The sequence below is a fragment of the Bombus vancouverensis genome, chromosome 14, assembly GCF_051014615.1.
Source record: "Bombus vancouverensis nearcticus chromosome 14, iyBomVanc1_principal, whole genome shotgun sequence".
NCBI lineage: Eukaryota > Metazoa > Arthropoda > Insecta > Hymenoptera > Apidae > Bombus > Bombus vancouverensis.
This window is the reverse complement of record NC_134924.1, coordinates 5,505,640-5,520,228: the sequence shown is the minus strand read 5'-3', so window position 1 is coordinate 5,520,228 and position 14,589 is coordinate 5,505,640. Positions and strand designations below refer to the sequence as shown.

Below are 14,589 nucleotides of genomic sequence, written 5' to 3'. Positions count from 1 at the left end.
CGATTACGTATTTGATTTCTGATTGGTTTCAAGAATTTAAAAAATCAAACGATCCTCGATAAGCTTCTTTTTTGTAGTGACTCTCTGCACATTTACAAAAGATTCCAAGCCTGACTTATACAATATTATGCTCTACGTCTTACCAAATTAATCCTAGGTATTAAATGAAATCCTACGTATGCAAAATCTGTGAGACAGAATTTTACGAACCTGCTACGAGTCGTTTCGTTAAAGACACAAAGTAGTACGACTATATCTATATGCAACTTGGGATTAGCGACTTTACCAATGCGCCTTCCACGGTGCTTTGAATCGTACTGCACTCCAGTAGACGATCTTGTGTTACTAAACGCAAGATTCGTCGATCCCCACCACGCATGTCTTCTTCGCTGTCGTCGCTTACTTCTAATCATTATAATTTGTATTTCATTGTTATCGAAGACGCGTAGTTAGCCGTGTCTTAACGCTGTTTCCACGTGTTTATCATCATTCTTCTTCGTGTTTCTCTTTCCAATATCAAAAAAATTCCATCTCTCGATCGAATTTCCCCGAATCTTCTTTGAATATTCTTCACAGAATTTATGTTTCATTGTTATCGAAGACGCATAGTTAATCTCTTAGTGTCTTAACGCCTCTTCCACGCGTTTATTATCATTTTTCTTATAACATGGAGCGAATTTTATTTTCTTATATATACATGATAATTAGCTACCTCTTAACAGCTGTCTTCCTATTTCTTCATCCAATAATTTGCAAAATTGTAGCCCGTCTTTCGATTAAATTTCCTCGAGTCTTCTTCGAATATCTTGGACAGAAAATTCTGTTTTTCAGACATCGACAAGATCCTCCACGCTTCGCAGTGCTTACCAGCTGTTCCTCCAGGAAATGATCTTTATACCTATTCCGATTCTTCGAGAACGCCAGTTTATTCCATGTTTAACCCGCTCATGCTTTTTTTAGACGCAAATATATGTAGCTAAACGCTCGTAAAACATCAGCAGTGACGTGATTTGATTTGTACGACGGATGGAATAAACACGCGAATGATAGGTAGTTCGTTTGTTCAACGCGTTCCATCGTCGCGCAATCGTTTCTTGAATATCGTGTGCTCCTCGTGGGTACTTGGTCTGATTCTAGCGGCATCGAGGATTCTAGAGATACGACTGGAGTATTTGGTCCCACGCGAAGAGTCGAATGGCGACGAGGAAGTAGAATCGTCTTTGGAGTTGCTTTTATTTCTTGGATAAGTATTTTTGTTTGATGGGATGCGTTTGTTGCTTCGTATACGTTTATGGCGTTTTTTTGTAGACTTCGGTTGTTGTTCCCAGTTTGAGGAGGATGTGCTGGGGCCTGGTCCATCTGCTTCCGAACTGAATAATAGAAAAATGAAATTAAGCATCGACAGCGAAAGTGGATTGGGCTACATCTTTTCTTACATGTTTTTATAGCATTCATTTACAGCATTAATTTATTATTAAACGGTGTTATTTCATGAAGAAGAACTGTATTATTGGAAATACAGAATTTTATATCGTATTAATACGCGAACGTTACAAAAATGATGAAACTTATCTTTTTAATTGAATCTTACCTTGTAGCATCTAATGATGCGCTGGTGGACTCATTGGCGAAGGTTTTTGGAAAATGGTACGTTAGACACGTCCCGCATAAAAGTTTCCGTATGATCTAAAGGAAAGATCCAAGAGATCTAATTGAGCAAATTAAAAATCCAGTTGCATCTCACTGTTGACTTTGTCATTGAATATTTCGTCATATAAAGTAAATAGATTGTCATTGAGTCTATCAGAGAACTCTGTCAGCTCTTACAACTAATTCTTCGTTGAATTTTCTTTAGACAGTGGAAAAAATGATATTTTATCAATTAATGATAGGAACCTTTTTTCCCAAGGTTTTTATAAGGAAAACATAACGCAGTGAAATGTAAGTCTATTTTACATATTTTACATACATATTTTACATATTTATATGTAATATCTAGTGCGAAATGATTAACGCAATAACTGTCATGATATAATACCAATTAGAGGGACAAAGAGAAGATATATAAAATACAAAGAATAAAATGGACAAAGAACAGATTATACAAAATACAAAAAATAAAATGAACGAGAGAAAAAAGAATACAAAATACGTATTACAAAATATAAATGCCAAGATATACTTTCTTTTGTTCAAGTTTCACTTCTTTATCAATTTTTGCAAAAGTATTTACGAATTTGCATAAACATCCGGTAACATACTCCGGTAACAACAGACATTTATACTGTAATTAAAACTACCTTTGTAATTAAGAAGGCTAAGAAGATCTGAATGATTACAAGCGTGCTGGTCATGACGTAAGCGACGATGACGATCCTAAGGATGACAGGTGTAACGACTTCGACGCAGCCATTCGTATTTATGGTTTTCACGTCAGTCTCCAAGATCTCCGTGTGTTCGCACGGTGTCATTGCACGTAAATTACAGCAGCTAAACGGGACACTTCGGTCTCTATATTCTTCGTCAGATACTGGACTTTGCACAGCCATTTCATCTCGCGAAGCATAGTCTACTCCCTGATCGTGGAATATTTTTCTGATACTATTTTACGTTATTCGATATTCTTAAACTATTCTGTTCACACTTGTTATACCGTGCTTTGAGTTACCATTTTTGAATGGTGGATTCACCTGCCAGTCAAAGAGAAACCAATCTGTGTAGGAGGAATGGCCGCAGCATTGAAAGATGAATTGTATCTCGTCGAGCGCGTACTTGTAAGACGATGCACTCACGTACAGTTGCATCGAATTGTTGAAAATGTCGATTAACGTTTCTTGTCTGACGTTCATGTGATATCCTATGGAGACCAGAGTAGCCGCGTTCATTATGGCGCATATCGCGATCACTATTAACAAGCATTTTAGCGTTCGTCTTGTTTCCGCGCAGCAGCGTGGTACTTTTCGCCTAAAAGAAAAAATAATGCATATAAAATTGATGAAATCTTATTGATAAATTCTGTGTAATATTACTTAGTATATGTATAACATACTACTACAACCGTGTATAACGTAAGACGTGAGACGATGTAAGATTTTTAGAAAATTCAAAACAGTAAACAAAATTTAGCTTAAAATACAGATTGCATATACTAATTTAAATTTGTACGAGGTTTATATACAATTCTCTACAATTCGATTATCATCCGTTAAATTATTTATGTACGAGATTTGGATAATGTTATATTATAAATACTTACGATCGTATACTGCGTACAGTAATTAGAGCAGTCGGTAAACCCAAGCTGACGTTTATTAACGTAAATATGACTGGTCGTAGACCACCTGCGAATCGAATGATTTGCCATTCGGCAAATATCTCCAGGATCAACATGAAAAAACGTTTAGCCTCGAAGATGGCCAACGTAACCGCGACACCGTAACCGAATCTCACTTCCCATCCACAGTTGCATGGAATTCTTGCATTTTTCTTAAATACTACGTTGCTCCTCCGGCTGCACTCGTTGCTCGACATTCAACAATCTTAACGTACTAGTTTATATTTTTCATTCAGTGAATCGTCGTCGGTTTATCTGTAAATGTCTTCTAGAATTACCGGTTTATATGAAAATGAAACAACGTCGTATACTTGTTCGATAATTTCATGTTGATACGTATGAAATTCCTTTTTTTTCTTAAATAAAATTTTAACGTAATTTTTTTTTAAAAGATCATGCGTTCAACGAAAACGAAAACTTTTCGCCTGATTCGATGCATTTTCCTAAATAATAATTGATTTCATTATTTCAGATTTATAAGAATTAGAAGTGAAAGTTCTACAGGTCAAACATTTGTAGAATGGACCTGTTGACGATTAATCGTTAAATTCTTTTTTTTATTAGAAATCTTGAAGATTCTCAACATTCAATATACCCACGTATACGATTTATAGTAAATTTCTTCTTCTTTAATACGTCGATAGCAAATTTGGAGGAAACGGTATTTCATATGCATCAACCTAACAGAATATCGAAACTGTCGAAAGAACGCTACATCTTTCTGAATAATAGAGTCACTCATAAAGTCATAAAGTCCATAGAGTCACACATAAAAGGAATCTCAATTATTCCGTTATCCTAAAAATAAGGAAAATGTCGTCCGTAAAATTGTTAAGAAATATGCAAACTACTGTTTATCTTTCAATTTTGTAAATCACAAAACGTAAAATTGCCGGCGACACGCGACGTCGTATTATCATTGTTATGTACGTTCATCGAGGATGATACCAACAGGAAGTTATCAAAGAAAAAAAAAAAAACACAATTCCCCGAGGTTGGAGCGCAATTATTCAGGTCGAGATTTAAAATCACGCGACGAGTTTCGACTTTCTATTGGCGCAGTTCCATGGAAAAATTGGAACCGAAATCCCATACAATTTACTCGTATAAAAGCATTTGAGGGACTTAAGAACCTAAAATGATCGTTACATTATAAATACGCTTAAAATTTGTAGATTACACTTAACATACTTCTTATTTAACATACACTATTATTCTATTATGTTTGTTCTACATTGGCAAAACGATATCTAAATTACTTTGTTTACGTCCTTCAATACCTTTGCATTTATGCAATTCTAACCAATTATTCCAATGCTTGCATGTAATGACAAATAATTGATAACTAATATCTAGTAACTAATAACTAATAATTAATAATGATTATTTTCACTTGAAAAAGACGTTGAATATTCTTCGAGCGTTAACAAATATGTGTGCAAGAAATAATACAAAAACATCTTTAAAAATATGTAAAAAGTGGCATTCTAAATCAAAGTACCTTCTTAATGAGTTAAAGAATCTAGCAAATAGGAACGCAACGTCTCATACTACTGTCGATAGAATCGCAATCATATTTTATCCAACGAGTTATACATCTGTTCTATTATCATGTTTATTTTAGTGTCGTGGATAGTATCCAAGGTTAATTGTCTCTGGACGTAAGTTTTACTCGTGCATTTGCTCAAGTAGCTCGAGATACACCGATCTGAGATTCGATTATTGATAATCTTTTAATTAGATATTCATGTTTACCAAGAATATCTGTTTGTAAAGAAAATAAACGATGAAGAAACATCTCGAATGAGATACTGGTTGAACGACAGATTTACGATCTGTGCGAAAGTATTGTTGTAGTCTCGCCTGAAGAAGGAACACTCACCAGACGCCATGATGCGAGAGATAAGGCAGACTTGACTAAAATTACAATACGTTGCGTGGAAATATTACACAGTTTTTAAGGTTTTCGTGTAAGCGGGTATGCACGCTCGATGGGTCATTGTCTTTCGTCTGAAACCAACTTCACACATCACACTTTCATTCAATCAATTTATTAATATAAAGACAGATAGCGTTCCTTTAATTTTAACTTGTAGCTTACTGTATCTATATTTACATTGAGTAGTTAATATAAAGTTATAAAATTATAAATACAGTCATAAGAACTACTTTTTAAGTATACATATAATAAATGTAATAAATCTTTTCTTTGCAGGTACCGAAAGAATTACACAGCGCTATTTAATCTTATTATTATATATCGCTTATTTTCTAAATTGAGCTTTGACTTAAATTGACCTTAACTGTTAGATATTTTGGTTCATATTAGACACGACTCTGTTTCTTGTTACTAACAAATTTCTTAAATTACAGGGAAGTAATATCTTCATTATCTACTATAATTTCTCTCAAGATTTTCAAAATCTTATTGTTTGTTAAAAAAAGAAAAAGAATAAAACGAAAACATAAAAATCCGAGAATCGCAGTAGAGCTTGCGAACATGTTACGAGTCTAAAAATACTGCAAAGCATATCCTAAATACATATACTGCAATGATTATAAGTTATTAAGAATACATTATACGTTTGTAGAATCATTTTACGTCAGATTATGTACACTTTCGACGAAAAAGATAATCGTTACTCTTTGATTATTTTATAAGACAATTACCACATTTAAGGTCAGATGACGCGATATTTGTATATATTGACGTAAGAGTGTTTTATACCATAACTCCAGAACGCCAGAAACGGTAAATTTTCCGTTAAATAGATGGCCAACCGCATTTGGCTGTTGAAGAACGCCCTGAAGAATCTGGACCACCAATACGTAGTTGGTAATAGGTATTTGTGTGTAATTAGTTGAACATTCAAGATAAATCTACCGTACCACGACATCCTTGATGAATCTAAAAATATTATCTTTTTTGCATATACACTAAGTTCAATTTACGTCTGTATAAGTAGGAGATTTACCTATTTTTAACGAGTGATTATTATTCGTGGCGGCAGTGGAGGCTAGAATGAATGTGAATTCAATGAAAGCACTCGAATCCATATAAGGATTCACCGGCCATAGGGATTCTATTAAAATACGACTCATCTCTTCGAAATCTTTGCTACCACTGGCGAGTGAGGGGAGGAAAACCTCGTCCAGAAGTCGTCTGCAAAGAGCCCGTGTCTCTTCCACGCTTCCGGTGCAAAGATTGTACCTATGGATAGATGTATTTAATTATTTACATAGAAAATTCTATCCTTATTACTTATTATTATTACTGCTTAGTCCGTGCCTTTCGGCTTTGGACGAACTTTCGGTTTTACATCTCTTATGTCTATTTCTCTTCTTATATGTCTACCTCCCCTCTTTTCCACTCTATTCTATTGCACTACCTTTCTTATTCTACCTCTAAAAACTAAAAATTAGGAACTATAAATTAGCAACTAATGACTAAAAACTATTGCAACTTTGGTCTTTAGCCTCCTTGCTGTGCCTCCTTCTTGTCGTTTGCCTTTCACTTCCCTATTATTGCTTTCAGTTCTGCTAAACCTTCTCCAGTCTCGTTTGGCGTTTTTCCTATGTCCTTTGGCCCTCCCGTTATTTCACATTCTTCTATTACATGTTTTAGGTCTTCTTCTTTTCTTCTGCATAGTCTGCATCCTTGTTCCCCCTCTTCTTTCCAGTATTCCCTTGCTTTGGTCTCGTCTCCGCATCTGAACCTTGCCAGTATTCTTCTGTCCTTCCATTTCATTCTCCCTTCTAAGGACTTTGGTAATTTTTCTCTGGCTATGTTTCTGTAGTGTATATTATACTTGGATTTCCTTATTCTTTACCCCTCTCTTCTGTTTCTCTCTTTCTTCTTTCTTCTATAAATTTTTGGTCTGCTATCATTCTTTCTAGCTCCTCTCCTGTTTCTATCTGCGTCTCTCCTTTTCTCACCTCTTCAAGTCCCTTCCTTCTCTTTCTTGCTCTTTTCCTTTCCTGACCATTCCCCCATTCTCTCTCTTTCTCTCCTTTATACACTCCTTTACTAATTCCTTTTTTGATTCTAGGGCTCTATCCTTATTACTTATACATGTAGAAGATCTTAGCTCTATTACTTTTGTAGAACATTCTCTTTATTATTTACACAGAAAATTCTTTACCCTTTTCACATCCACTTCAAAAATTCATAATTTATTACTAAATTTACGCATTTATGGAAAATTTAAAATTTTTAGAAGTGTATGTAATATGTATATAAAAATGTACAAAATACGCAAAGTGTTCTTTACAATATAATTGTGAAATATAAATATAATTTAGCGAAACGAACATTTTTATTTACATCCATTCCTCTGTAAATTTTTATGTAATTATAAGTTCGCATAAATATCTACATTCCAACCATTCCTATTATTACTACTATAGCTATTAAATGTTGAACTGACATAAATTCTCTTCGTTACTTTGGAAAACAAATTTTAATTGAAATTAATGTTAAGATTTTGAAAAGAAAGAAGTATTCGTGTTTGGGTTACAAACTTGTCTTCCATGCCCAGCATGTTGCCAATAACTCGCCAGAAGTGAATCAGTCCTTCCAGTTCCTCGGAACTGTTATTCACCCCAAGATAGTCACCAGCCAGGAGGGTGAAACCCATGAATCCAAATTGAGCCAATGCCATATCCAGTTGCGAGACTCTGTTCAGCCCCGCCTCTGAACTTCTTCGAAACGCTACGCAGTGTTTTTTCCGTACGATTTTCAGCGATTCGAGAAATCTGCAAAACGAGAAAGAGAAAAATTACTCTTATAAAAGATCTTATTTAGAATGAACTCAAAATTTGTGTTTAATTCGTCTTCAATTTACCGATCTAGCAATCTTTTTTAATATTTCATACCAAATAAATCTACTTAGTTTAAATCGTTTAATTTTTCTCTCTATTTCTCTTTTTTTTTTATTTTCTCTTATTTACGCTTACGTTACGGTCGATTTAAGTCGAATCTTACGATCGAATCTTCCATTTGATGCTCTACTATTCTATTCTATACGCATATATGTTATATGGTTGGGTTTTATTGAAAAAATATGTATGATACTCGTGTTGTATATCTTGGACTTTCCCAGACACGAAATTATTCCGTTCGCTCGTCTACACAGGAATATATATCCGGCAAGATAAATCGATTAAAATACCGACACTGCACGCGTTCGATGATTTCTTGAATGTCAATGAACGACGAGTACCCGATGGATTCTCCCCTCATCCATATTTTCGTACACAGGACACTTTGTCAGAATTCGTAAAAAAATCAACGTTTCGATACGATGTTGAATACGTTACTATAGATGTTTCATAGCGTCAATTTAATAATAAACAACGGTCGACACGCGTTGGAAGTGTTACTGTTATAAATAGCGACAAATGATAAGAATAGAAACTTATTTAAAGAAAACGGTATTCTTAACGCGCCTCGCGTTTCCGAGGAATTGGATTAGTAAGTTACTGGTTCGCAGGAAAATCATTTACTTTTCGTTTATCATTTTTGAAAATTTGTTCACACTGTTCGAGGTATCTTATATGAATAAATTAAAACTTCTTTGGTAGATAAATTGCTGCCCAGTTAAAAACCAGCTTTTCTGTTTCTGCAATTACTGAAAAGTGTTTTTAAAATGAGAAAAAAATATTTATGCTACTCTCGTATGATCTTTAAATAACCAATGTTAGGTGTACTTACTCTTTTTCTATGCCAGCTCTTTTCCCATACCAAACCCAATTATGTAGAATGGTGGATACGTATCTGCGAAAGGCAGCACACGGTGTACCACTCCGTCTGGTGAATATTAAAACGTCCTTGATCGACGGTACAGCGAATAAAGATAATAATCCACATAGTTTGGCAATCATCATGGTGAAAGCGTTGTTATAAAACATCTGCTGTCCGAGGCGAAATTTTTCTTCGTCGAAGAACCACGGTAATTCTGGTTGTAGCCATTCAAAGTCCATGAAAGTGCTTGCTCCATCTTTGAGGAGCGTTCGCAGCTTCGATTCCACGTCTAAATGCAGACACAGGCTCATGACATTTGTCATTTCAACAATAAAATGTTCTTTTCACTTTCGTCCATCGAAATACTTTTCAGCGTTTTAAATTTATGACTTGTTGTAGGAGAATGTCTTAAAAAATTAGTTATATAAACGATAATAAAGAAATGTAGAATATTTGCTATACCGGACTGAAAAATAAAGGTCTGCAGTTCAAAAGGCAGAACCAAGAATTTTGCTCATGGATTTTGATTCTTGAATCTTTCTGTTAGGTGCTGAATTTCTGGCCTCGAATTCCTAATACGCGTATTAATACACATACTATACATACTATAGGAACATTCTAAACTCTTGAAAGTCCTTGAGACTCACCATCTTTAAATTCTTCTGAAGTCCTCGATATCCTCAGAACCTAGACGATTCCGAGAATCTTTCGATGATTCTAAAATCTAGAAAATTCCAGGAAACTGAAATTTCCAAAATCCGATTAACTAAAATAAATTAACTACCGAAGTATCCTAAAATACCATTAAATCCTATGTCATCCTCTGTAACGGACTGCTTGCAACAAACTCGTATCGAATCTGATAAATACCAGTTCTACCGTATTACGAGTGGCAACAAATCTTCGTAGAAATGAAGTTGTTTCGTGATTCGATCATTGTTTGACAAAAAACTTACAACGGACCGATTTCGTAAAACAAACGCACGCACATAGAACGTAGATCGTGTGGGTGATCCTACGATTCGATATGACGGAATTCATTTGGTATTCAGAGCCATCGAAAGTGGGTACATCTGTGCAGCGGACGTGACAGGAATAAAGAAGATCGATAGATGCCCATAATGAGGCGTAATCGAATACGGTGTGCTTGCTTATATTAGGCCCATTATCATTAGGTCACTATCGAATTCATTGAACCATAATGGATTATTCCAGTAATTCCCATACTTTCGAACCTTTCACCTTTTAAAACTACAAATTCCGTTCAAATACAATCTTCAATTGAACTGAAATAGACGAATCGAATTCAGTTAATGTACGCAATCATGCCATGCAAGGATTTCTAATGATTACCACATGGCCATCTAGATACATATCATATAAAGTAAATTGAAGGTTGTTCGAGAGTGTTCAAGATCGCCCTATGATCAAATCTATAATAGATCGGTCATTTTATGGCCAAATTTTAACATCCGGATCTAATAAGTATTTAATAGGTATTTTAGTCGATTTGTATTTTATAGAAGTAGTAAGCGGTAAAATATAATGTACTATAATTAAATACGATGATAATTGGTGTCTAGAATTAGATACCTCTGTTTGAATTAATCATGGTAGTGTTTCTCTTCGTTTAGAATTAGAATAACCTGCTTTATCTGACTCATAGTTTCGTATGTAATTAAATAACGCGAGGATAAAGAACTCTTGAAGTAAGTAAATAATTCTATAATGCTTAATACTTACGAACACCAATACTCCTGTTACAGGTTAGTTTTTATCGCTTTTTAACATTTTATCACACATGGTTGTAACCATAAAGGATAAAAGGATAAAACAAAGGATCACAGTTCTTTTATCTAATTTTGTAATTAGTTCCAAATCCTTTCGTGTGTAATTTTTCAATTAATTATATAACTAAAAATATTGTATTTCTATGGAGTAATATTTTCTAATAGCTATCGATTTACAAACTAGAGATACTTCCAGAATGACATAATGCATAAAAGCTACTTCCGTCTGATTGATCACGAAGGAGCTATTATAAGAGGTTGCGAAACATCGAAGACATAATTTGCAATTGTCAACTTGTTCAGACTTCAAAATACAGTCCAGTCTAATCGAATGATAGACATTTGTTCGATTTACAATACGATAGACAATACTCGATATTAATCGTCTAACAAAATTTATATTATCTTTTTAAAAGAAAATTACCTCGTCATATCTTATTTCTCTTATTATTTATTTTATTATTTATTATTATTACTTTATCATTACTTTATAAATTCGATTTTCTACTCGTGCATAGTATGTAGAAAGTTAGATCATCGAGGTTATGTCACCGGCACATTGCGAAAACGATTGCTTTCACCGAACTATCGAATTGCTTCGATATATTCTCTAGTTAACAGTTAATCGTTTCTGTTTCTATTTTAACAACTTTGGTTGAATATTTGAACAATGCAAACGTAGAAGAATTAGAATTCAGCTATTTTCTCGCGTGTTGCACATGTATTGCATTCATAGTTAAACAACCGAGAGAAGTAAGTCGAGGACGTCCGTTTCTATTCGCACTTTCGTCAATTACTGCATGTTTAGAAGGAACGTGCAATCCTCCGAGAAAACGCGGAACGTGTTAACTGACGTTTGGTCATAGCTAATATTCTACATTAACGGTAAGTTATCAAATCGATTTCGTTGGACATTCATAGTGACGAAATATCTATCCAGTCTTTAAATATTATTATAGGCAATAATTAGTTCGAAAGTTAGTTATAAATTCATATATAAATTCAAGTAGAAATAATCTTTGAATTTTCCGAATTTAATATTTCTATTGATCTTTTCTTTTTTTTTATTCTAACTACTTTACTTTAAATGACTACACCTCTATTGATGATCTATGCACAGATATTGCCAAGATATTATTTTTTTCTTATTATTTATCTTGTAGACAAATGAATAAATAAAGAATATGGTAGTAAACTAGTATAATAATATAATAAGTAATAATTATAGTAATAATAATAATCTTTAATAATTATTTGATGGAATCGTTCCAAATTTTATTTCATAATTTAAATACGTAACATCTCTGATATTTAGTACAAAACCTTCAATAATCGGAGGAAAAAAAATGGTTATATCACAGAAAAAAACTATTATATCAGCTATGGTATAGTCTCACAATCAATAGAAAAATCATAAATTGGATTTGTCAGGAATTACGAAACCTTCCTGTATATGTATTTACGCGTCCTTCATAGAGACAAGAGAGGCCAACGATGTAAGATAAACTTTTTTCTTTTTTGTCCGAGTGCTTACTCTTTCTCTTAAAAATATAGGAAATCATCTATAATCTAATAATAACGATCTTTCACCTCTGAAATTCTTTAAATAATCTCGATAAAATATCACGCGACCTTTACATGAGCGAACTAATAATAATAATGATTCTATAAATCTATATACAAATAATTTTGGTCACGAACCAAAATTATGTAACTGTATCTACATTTAAACATGACGAAAACTTTGGAGACAGTAAATTTCCACTTTAAAGTCAAAGAATTACGCTAACTTAACCTTCATACTGCTACCTATATTACATTAAATAATTATATATTTAAAACTATCTCTGCATCTCATAACGGTTCCATCTATAAGATTTTAAACTTATGAAATTCGAGGTTTCCAATTCTGCAAAAAAAGAGATCGACACTGCGTAAATATTCTTATCTGACTGAAACAAGAAACATAATGCTGCTTGGAAACGAACTATATCTCGCAGGAATGGAAGCAAAATATCTGGCACACGTATACAAATTGGTCCACCAAGAGTAAACAAAATATCGTCGGTGCACTGCACCTCTCGAAAAAAGCCACTGACCTGTAAAGTCCGTTTGTTTCTCTGTGTTTTTTGTATCCTGCTCGATCTTCTTTCTCATTTTCGTACACGCGAATAACGGAACCACTCCTTTTTCATTTAAGCCACATGTATCGCGGGGTGCACTGCACTATACGTAAACTGCTCAATGTTCAGCTGCAAATGTCACGTTCACCGGCACTGTCGGCCCCACATGCACGAGGTAATCAAACGGACCAATTTATCGTCACGTAAGCACAATTCCCCGCGAACGAACTGCAAGATTGTCACGTCTTCATTACTTGATCGTGCTAGTTGCGTGTATTGCAAGGGAATGAAAGGAACAAGTTTCTAGCGTACATCTTAGGAGAAAGGTAAGTCTCCTACCTTTCGCTCGTTCCTTCCTTCTCCTAGCTGTGCAACGTTCTCTTTAAATGTATATGGGAGACATGTAAGTGGAGTATACGAACAACCTTAATGCAAAAAGTCGAATATCGAATGCTTTTTTATATAAGAAATATATTTTTTTATATGAAATATTATAAAAATTTTTTGTTCAAGAAAAAATTAAAATATGAAATATTCTTCTTTTTTCGATACGAAATTCGAATTTTTATTTAAAATTTCATATTGCTACTGTATAAATATATTTTGAATCTTTAAGCTATTTATAGTTTTCATTCCGTTTTATTAATATTCGTTTCTCTTTTTGTGAGTGGATGGTTTTTTCATTTATCTAATTGCGTTAGAAGTTAAATATTAGATCTGCTGAATTAGATATTATATTGATATTTCGTAGAAATACATGGTGCAGATATTAAAAATAATATTATTAAATTTATTTAATTAAATCGTGTATCTTAATTTAATTTTCTCTGAAAATAATTCAAAACGTAGACGATATTCGTGATCACGTGGTTACCGATAGAGCGAAAATGCCGGTGGATGAAATTATCGGTAGAGCAAGAAACTCCCTCATTTCGTTTGCGAAAATAAACGTTAAAACGCGGCTTATCGCGTTTCGTACGAAGAGAAAGGGAAAGTGGTTTGCTTTTACTTTTCTGTCAGCTCTAACTTTGTACGTATATGTACGCAGTACTCGTATGGTGTTCGTACGCTGGAGAAAGTAGATAGCTATTGTATTTTCGACATCGTTGCTTGTGTCGTTCTACACGTATTGCACATGCTTTAAACTACAGGTGAAGAATAGACATCTCTTAGAACTGTCATACACCTACCATGAAATATTTTATAGTCTTTATATGTTCGATTACTCCTCGATGATTCTAGTAAGAATAATTGATACCATTTTAAAGATGCAATAGGATACCTTAATACAGTTCTGTATTGAAACATAAAATAATTATTAACTACCACGAAAACGTACAAATTACATATTATGAAATATCGTAACATACATAATAAAATTCTTCGGTTTGTACATCTTGTACCTCAGTACTATTAATTACCATCTGTATGAATTGTGTCCTTTATACGTAATTTAGATTTGTGTATATAAAAAATGTGAAAATTATTAAATTTGTTATCATTTTTTGAGAGATAAATTGACGATGAAAGTGCAAAAAATCATTCAAAATAAAAAAGATCATTGTTCGCGGTGTTCACAATAATCACGACAAATAAATT

The 14,589-nt window shown here is 33.7% G+C and overlaps 3 protein-coding genes across 7 annotated transcripts in view; all 3 read right to left on the bottom strand.

Moving 5' to 3' along the window:
* LOC117159355 (uncharacterized) overlaps positions 1–1,048 on the bottom strand; it is a 35,277-nt gene extending 34,229 nt beyond the window's left edge. The window contains exon 1 of the mRNA XM_033339095.2: positions 211–1,048. The gene's annotated coding sequence lies outside the window, so the exon portion shown is untranslated. The remainder of the gene's footprint in view (positions 1–210) is intronic.
* Positions 1,049–2,455: 1,407 nt separating this feature from the next.
* On the bottom strand, positions 2,456–5,545 carry LOC117159356 (uncharacterized). Of its 4 annotated transcripts, none has more exons than XM_076624027.1 (3): positions 3,257–5,545; positions 2,654–2,964; positions 2,456–2,576 (listed from the first exon to the last, which is right to left on the bottom strand). In XM_076624027.1, the coding sequence occupies exons 1-3, from the start codon at positions 3,529–3,531 to the stop codon at positions 2,551–2,553; spliced, it is 612 nt and encodes a 203-aa protein (XP_076480142.1). In that variant the 5' UTR covers positions 3,532–5,545; the 3' UTR covers positions 2,456–2,550. The 4 variants fall into 4 exon arrangements, with proteins under 4 accessions (XP_076480142.1, XP_033194990.1, XP_076480143.1 ...); XM_033339099.2 differs by having other exon boundaries at positions 2,669–2,964; XM_076624028.1 differs by having other exon boundaries at positions 2,484–2,601; positions 2,669–2,964.
* Positions 5,546–5,647: 102 nt separating this feature from the next.
* On the bottom strand, positions 5,648–13,287 carry LOC117159324 (uncharacterized). 2 transcript variants are annotated; one of them, XM_033339057.2, is made up of 5 exons: positions 12,967–13,287; positions 9,048–9,366; positions 7,856–8,089; positions 6,310–6,545; positions 5,648–6,242 (listed from the first exon to the last, which is right to left on the bottom strand). In XM_033339057.2, exons 1-5 carry the CDS (start codon positions 13,022–13,024, stop codon positions 6,016–6,018), a joined length of 1,074 nt encoding a protein of 357 aa, XP_033194948.1. In that variant the 5' UTR covers positions 13,025–13,287; the 3' UTR covers positions 5,648–6,015. The 2 variants fall into 2 exon arrangements, with proteins under 2 accessions (XP_033194948.1, XP_033194949.1); XM_033339058.2 differs by lacking the exon at positions 12,967–13,287 and adding an exon at positions 9,725–10,938.
* Between the last annotated feature and the right edge of the window lie 1,302 nt (positions 13,288–14,589).